At 28.8% G+C, this 7,781-nt stretch overlaps 1 protein-coding gene across 1 annotated transcript in view; it reads left to right on the plus strand.

Moving 5' to 3' along the window:
• Window positions 1-7,781, plus strand: part of LOC117180738 (afadin-like) — a 284,255-nt gene that overhangs the window by 212,244 nt on the left and 64,230 nt on the right. The window contains exons 12-13 of the mRNA XM_033373229.1: window positions 700-1,356; window positions 6,732-6,980. Coding sequence (XP_033229120.1) covers window positions 700-1,356; window positions 6,732-6,980 — 906 coding nt within the window. The remainder of the gene's footprint in view (window positions 1-699; window positions 1,357-6,731; window positions 6,981-7,781) is intronic.

Raw genomic sequence — 7,781 nt, forward strand, 5'->3', positions numbered from 1 at the left:
ACGTTTAAGTACAAAGCTTAATAATAAAAGATGTAAAAAAATATATTTCAACAATCAATTGCAACGGCATCAGCCGGTAACGTTGTACACGAAAATACGAACTCTCTAGAGTCTCGTTTAGTGGCCGCCAGGTTTCGTATTTTCGTGTACAACGTTACCGGCTGATGCCGTTGAAATTGATTGTTGAAATATATTTTTTTACATCTTTTATTATTAAGCTTTGTACTTAAACGTAGTTTTCTTTCGGCTCTTGCATTTCTCAAAGTTTGAGACCGATATTTTATGTATAAAAAAAGTTAGAACGTTCAAAAAATGTTGAGGTTCAGAAAAAAGAGAAAATAATTTTCAGTGAAGTTCCTACCAAATGCAGTACCTAAACGTACTTTATTGTACTCTAATAAATCTTTCAAAGTTTCAGCTCGATATCTTATTTACAAAAAAAGTTCTTAGGTTCAAAAAAACATTCAGTGAACCGAAAAATTGAGGTCGGTAATATAGGTATTTAGCTGTGTCACATGCCCTTAAAGTGAAAATTAATCTCTTTGGTTGAAAATGTAATGTTATTGTTAAGAAATTAAACGGTTTTTTTTTATAGAAATCTTGCCTTTTGGGCTTAAAAAATTCACCATTTCAACTCACTCCTTCTTTGAACTAATTCTTCAACGAATCCTAATCAACTTTCCTCAATTTTTCTTTCAGGACCGATACATGAACGCTTTGTCGCTAGCTCTTTGGCTCGCGAACGGCTCCGAGCTTCTTCACATGCTGAAAAGCGACCGCCACATCACTTCCTTTTCCATCAGAGCGCAAGAAATTCTCGGCGAGGCAGTTCATTTTGCGTTTGCCTCTCTGGTACGCTGCGTCTCCCTGGAGCTGGCACCAGCCATGGTTCAGTTCATGGCAGACGCAGACGAGCCAGCCAAGGAAGCCGGAGTCCTGCAGACCTTCCACAACACCATGGATCTCCTGAGGCGCTGCCGAGTCAACGCTGCCCTCACAATTCAACTCTTCAGCCACCTCTTCCATACGATTAATGCCACGGCCTTCAACGCCCTCGTGTCAAACGGAAACCTCTGTGTCAGATGGTTCGGCCGAAGGCTCAAAGCGAGACTCAATGCTCTGGAAACCTGGGCGGAGCGACAAGGTCTCGAATTGGCCAGTCAGTGTCATCTTGCCACTATCATGCAAGCCACTCATCTTCTTCAGGCACCGAAATATAATGCCGCTGAACTCGCAACTTTGAGCTCCACTTGCTTCAAACTGAATTCGCTCCAGGTGAGGGCGCTGCTGCAGAGATACCAGCCGGCTCCTGATGAACCAAGATTGCCAGCTGAGCTCATCGAAAACGTTGTGAAGGTCAGTAGGCATTTTTTTTTAGATTATCCTGAATTATTTTTTAATATTTCCGGATATTTTTAACCCTCAAACGCTACACTCCAACTCAGCATACGTAAACGGTACACTGGTGCGAATTGGTTTGTTTGTAATGTTCATATTAATTATTTAATATATTGCACATATAATAAACAACTAGCATATATCACACATATTTAATATATACGAGGGGTGTTCAAAAAGTAAGTTTCCCTAGTCTGCCGTTTTGCCCCAGCGCCATCTAGCGAGCTGGGACCGAACATAGTTCTGGTTTAGGATATACCGATAAGAGCGGAACCGCTCTTAGCTGCCGAAAAAATTTTTTTTCATCAGTACCGGCTCGGAAACCATGGAGCTACCTGTGAAAAACGTGTCCACTTGTGAGTTGCGTGCAGTTATTCGCTTTTTAAATGCAAAAGGGCTTAATGGCAACGAAATTCACACTGAATTAGTGCATATTTATGGTGGCAAATGCATGAGTGTGCAAATGGTGCGTCGGAGGCGTACATATTTTCTCGAGGGACGCGGAGAAGTTCATGATGAGCAGCGTGCAAGCAGGCCAAAATCCGCTATTACAGATGACGCAGTCACAGCAGTCGAAAAAATCATTTTGACGGATAGGCGCTTTACAATTGACAGAAATTTGGACTCAATGCCTCCTGAAATCGATATTTGTCGAACTTCAATACACACAATCATAACAGATCATCTTGGTTACTGTAAAGTTTGTGCGTAAAAAACAGGGCACGGATTTTTATAAACAAGGTTTGTCAAAGCTTGAGAACAGATATAAAAAATGTATTCAAGTCCAAGGGGACTATGTAGAAAAATAGTTATAAGTCAAACAATAAATACATATGTTACTTTAACCTAAAAATTGTGTTTTGCTTTTTTCCCGCAGCAGGGAAACTTACTTTTTGAACACCCCTCGTATATTTTATATATGTGGGAATAATCCGCTGTTTGCGTAAATGCCAACAAAATGAAAAAAACTTCGGGTCCGAATTCGCACCAGTGCAGACAAAGTTTCGAAAAAAAAGAGTTGAATTTTTAACCGAAAAGTTGCATTTTTATTTAAGAAAGATTAAATTTTAATCTAAGGAAGATTCTATTTCACTGTTTTAACACCAAAATAAGAATTGTAAACAATTTTTAAACAAAATTGATGTTTTTTAGAGAAAATTATGAAATTTGCAACCAAAAAATAAAATTTATAACTAAAAGGATAATCTTCAGAAGAAAGTTTTTGTGAATTTTCAATATTCTAATAGGAAAATATTAGCGTTTTTAATTTGTTCTATTTTCGAAATTTTAAACGCTTTGAATAAGAATTAAATGATACAATTTCAACTACTTTCTAATAAAATTGTGCATTTAAAAAAAAATAGAATCTGAAATTTTTCAATTTGGAATTCCTTTGAATTATAATAATCCGATTTTATACCTAATTTTTCCTTGACTAAGTTTACATTCCAAATCATTAATATTCTAATACCAGCATTTTAGTCTTGTTTTAATTAAATGTTTTTATTAAAAAATTTGAAATTTATTTTAAAACAGATGAATTTTTTTAAAATTTCAAACACTAGTTGATTTTTCATCAAAAAAATATTTCAGTGAATTTTGTAACAAAAAAAAAAAAAGTTTCTACGAAAAAAGAGGGAAGTTTTAATCCAGACCGTTTTTTTTTCAAACAAAAATATGTATTTTTCACAAAATAGTTAAATCCTCTACTCTAGTCCAGAAAATGTTTCAGTGCATTTTCAATTAAAAAATATTAATTTTCAACGAAATAATTAAACTTTTAACCAAAGAGATCATTTTCCAACGTAAAATGGCAATCTTTAAGGAAAAAACGAAAAAGTTGCATTTTTATGCAAAAAGGATGACTTTCTAACAAAAGTGATGATTTCTCTACCAAATAGTTGCATTTTTATCAATCAAATATGAAATTTCTTTTAAAGCAGAAGATTGTTTAATTAAAAAAAAAAGTTGAGTGTTCATAAAAAAAAGATTTCAGTTGACTCTGCAAGATCAACAATTGAATTTTTTAAATAAAAAAATCAGTTTGTACGAAAAAACTGTATTTTCAATCCAAAAAGACGCGAATTTTTTCAACCAAAAAGATTAATTTGTAATAAAAAAAAATATTAACATTTTTTTATAAGTAGAACTTTCTTCCAAAAATAATTTCAGTTCCATTTTTCAACACCAAAATATACATTTTAAAAAAAAGTAAATTTTCTACGAAATAGTTAAATTTTCAAGAAAATAGTATGATAGTTTAATTTCCAACCAAACAGTTGCATTTTTATCCAAAAAGATGACATTTTTCTTAAAACATGTGGATTTTTAATTAAATAAAAAACAAAAATAAATTAAAAAAAAAATGAATGTTCATCCAGAAAATGTTTCAGTTCTTTTTTCAACACTCAATTAATGCATTTAAACAGTAGAATTTTCAACCAAAAATTATGACTTTTTAACAAAATTGTTGAATTTTCAAACAAACAGTTGCATTTTCTTCCGAAAACGATAAGAATTTTAAACAATTTTCAACCGAAGTGGATGTCTTTTTTAAAAAATTATTAAATTTTCAAAAAATACAACTGTTTAATTCGTTCTTCTATTCTTATAATCAAATATTTACTGAAAAATGTATGTCTTTCGTTAAAAATATATTTTTTTTTTTTGAAGAAAATTAATCATCTTCGTTGGAAAATTATCTTTTTGGTAAAAGCTTTATTTCTTTGGTTGAAAATTATTTTTTTTTTCAATTGAAAATTGATTCTTTTAACTGAGAATTTAATTATTCCATTTCTTAGACGAAAATGGCTATTTTTGTTAGAAAATTAATGTTTTTCCGATTAAAATGAATCTGTCTGATTAAAAATGAACTTGTTTCGGTTTTAAAAAAAAATTTTCATTGGCAATTCTTCTGTTTTGAAAAAAGTTCAGATTTTCTTTTCGATAATTTAAAAATTTGGTAGAAAATGAAACTAATTAGTCAAAAATTAATTAGTTAAAAATTAATTTTTTTGTTGAAGATGTATCATTTCAGTTAAAAGTTCATTTCTTTGGTTGAAAATTGAACCATTTCGTAATTTTCTATTTTTTCTTGAAAATTAATGTTATTCAATGAAAATATAACGATTTTACTTTTTGTTGTAGACCCATCTTTTTTTGGCGGGAAATTCCTTGGAAAATTGAAATATTAAGTGAAAAATTCATGCATTTCGTTAAAAGTTAATTTTATTTTTGGTAGAAAATTCATCATCTCCGTTGTAAAATTATCGTTTTAGTTAAAACTTTATTCCTTTGGTTCAAAATTAGTTGTTTTTTTTAACTTAAAATTAATTGTTTCAACTGAAAATTTAATTATTCCATTTTTTATGGGAAAATGGTTCTTTTTGTTAGGAAATTAATCAAAAGGAATCTGTCTAATTAAAAATGAGTAAAATTGTCGAATTCTTATTTATAAATAAATATTGAACGCCAATTATTCATAGAAAAAATTAGAGTAAGTTGAAAAGATATTTAGAAGTTCTTAAAAGAGGGCCTAATTTAATAAAAAACACACATTTTTGCAGATTCCGAACCAAAAATGTAGAAACTTTTTGAGAATTGTATAAGGCTTCAAAATAATAAAAAACAGTTTCCTAAGATTCATAGAAAAATTGAAAATGATTTTTTTATTTTGAGAAAAATAATTTTAAGATAAAATTTAAAAAGATTTCCCACAATTGTCAAAAAGGAATCTGGTATATTTTAAGGAAATATTTTTAATTTTGCACGATTTTAAACAGATTTTAGGGAAAATTCAAAAATAAAATGGTAGATTTTTCCAGAATTCAAAAGAATTTTGAAGGATTTCGTATTAACTTTGTTAAAAATTAATCTTTTTTAGTTGAATATGTATCATTTTAGTTAAAAGTTCATTTCTTTGGTTGAAAATTGAACTGATTGGTTGAAAATTAGTTTCTATTTTGTGTTGAAAATTAATATTTTTAAATGAAAATTTAACGATTCCACTTTTTGTTGTAAACCCATTTTTTTGGTGGAATATTCCTTGAAAAATTAAAATATTTAGTGAACAACTCATGTATTTCTTTAAAAGTTAAAATTTTAGATAAAAAAATTAATCATCTTCGTTGGAAAATTATCATTTTGGTTAAAACTTCATTCCTTCGTTTTAAAATTAGTTTTTTAAAATTGAAAATTAATTCTTTTAACTGAAAACTTCATTATTCCATTTTTAGGCAAAAATTGTTCTTTTTGTTACGAAATTCGTCTTTTTTCGATAGAAATGAATCTGTCTAATTAAAAATTAACTTGTTTCGGTTCAAAGATACATTTTTTGTTGAAAATTCATCTGTTTTGAAGAAAATTCAACACTTTGGTAGAAAGTTAAACTATTTAGTTTCAAAGTTGAACTACTTGTGTAAAAATAATTTTTTTTTCGTTGAAAATTCATCATTTCAATTAAAAATTAATTTCTTTGCTTGAAAATTTAACTATTTTGTTGAAAATGCTGAACATTTATTGGAAAACTTTATTGTTTTTTTTCTATTTAAATTAGCAATTAGAAATCAAATATTCGAAATTTAAGAAAAAACCTTGAACGTTACAATTTTAATTGTTCTATTTTAAAATATTTAATTTGCAAGTTAAATTGTTGAATTTTTATGTATAAATAAATATTGAACGCCTATTTTGACAATTGTAAAAATTTTCAACAGAATAAAAAAAACGTTTTTTTTTTCATAAAATTCCTAGGAAAATTTAAAATGATTCTTTTTTTTTATTTTGAGAAAATTAATTTTAAGAGAAAATTTAAAAAGATTTCCAAAATTGTAAAAAAAAAATAAATCTGGAACATTTTAAGGAAATTTTTTTAATTTTTCAGGATTTTTAAAACATTTCAGGGAAGATTTTAGGAAAAATTCAAATAATTTAAAAAAATGTTTAGAAGTTTGGAAAAAAATTTCAAAAATAATTTAAAATTTGAGAAACAACATGTAGATTTTTCAAGATCTCAAAATACAATTTTGAAGCTTTTGAAGGATTTTAAAATTATATTTGAAATAAAAAATATTTTAATTTCTAATTTAGTAAGTGTTTAGTTTATAAATAAAATTTAGTCGCTCAATTTATAATGTTTCTAGCTTGAAAATGTTTAAAATGATTTGCAGCGCAGTTTTAATTACTCCAAGTGGAAAGATTGTTAGCTTTAGCGTTGGAATTTTTTAATCTGCTTGACCGTGAAAATTTTTTTCGACCCGGGAAATGACCGGAATTTTTTGTTCTCTGGTTAAAACGGCCACCCTGCTGGAGTTATCCTATTTTGGAACCAACAGGTGACAGAGGGTGTAGCAGACACTTTGGCGCGTGCAGATGGTCGAGAAATACGTTTGGAGGAAGAGACAACTTTAGCGCTCGCTTTATTATTACCTGAGGATGGTTACAGCTGCGAGATAATCAGAGGCGTCCCTCCCGGTTTGGCAGAATTTCTAGCGCCTCTTCAGCGAGATGGTCTTTGTCGAATGGCGCCACAACCAACCAGCAGTGGATTTTGGACTATCTACATGATCGACCATCATAACAACGTAAGTCACTCAAACTCACAGAAGATTTAACCGGGATTTTCATCTCAAATTTATCACTAATTTGCAAATTTAAACTGCTTTTGTATACTTTATTACTTTAATTCTCAATTGGAACGGTTAATTTTCTGAAAAGATTGATAATTTTGGGAATTTCAGTGAAGAAATATATTTTGGTCATCATAGAGTTTTAAAAATTGAAAAGAAATCTATGGGTTCAACAGGTATTCTCAATTTTATGTATGTGTGCAAAGTTATCGATAATAAATTATTAAATAAAATTGTATTTGAGAAGAAATTTTTTTATCAAGGTTCCGCAAAGATTTCAATAATTTCACAAAGATTTCTATGATTTCACAAGGATTTGAAAATATTTCACAAGGAATTCAATAATTTCACAAATATTTCGAAAAATTTCATAAAGATTTCAATAATTTCACAAAGGTTTCAATGATTTTACAAATATTTTTAAAGATTTAACAACCATTTGAATGAATTCACAAGGAATTCAAAAGGATTTCAATAATTTCACAAAGGTTTTAATTGTTTTACAATGATTGCACAAAGATTCCGAAATATTCCACTAAAATTTCAATGATTTCACACACATTCCAAAATATTTCACAAAAATTTCAATTATTTCACAAGGATTTGAAAATATTTGACAAGGAATTTACAAGGATTTCAATAATTTCACAAATGTTTCGAAAGATTTCACAAAGATTTCGAAAAATTTCAATAATTTCACACATGTTTCAATGATTTTACGAACATTTCAAAATATTTCACAAAAATTCAAAAGGT

The sequence above is a fragment of the Belonocnema kinseyi genome, chromosome 9, assembly GCF_010883055.1.
Source record: "Belonocnema kinseyi isolate 2016_QV_RU_SX_M_011 chromosome 9, B_treatae_v1, whole genome shotgun sequence".
Taxonomy (NCBI): Eukaryota; Metazoa; Arthropoda; class Insecta; order Hymenoptera; family Cynipidae; genus Belonocnema; species Belonocnema kinseyi.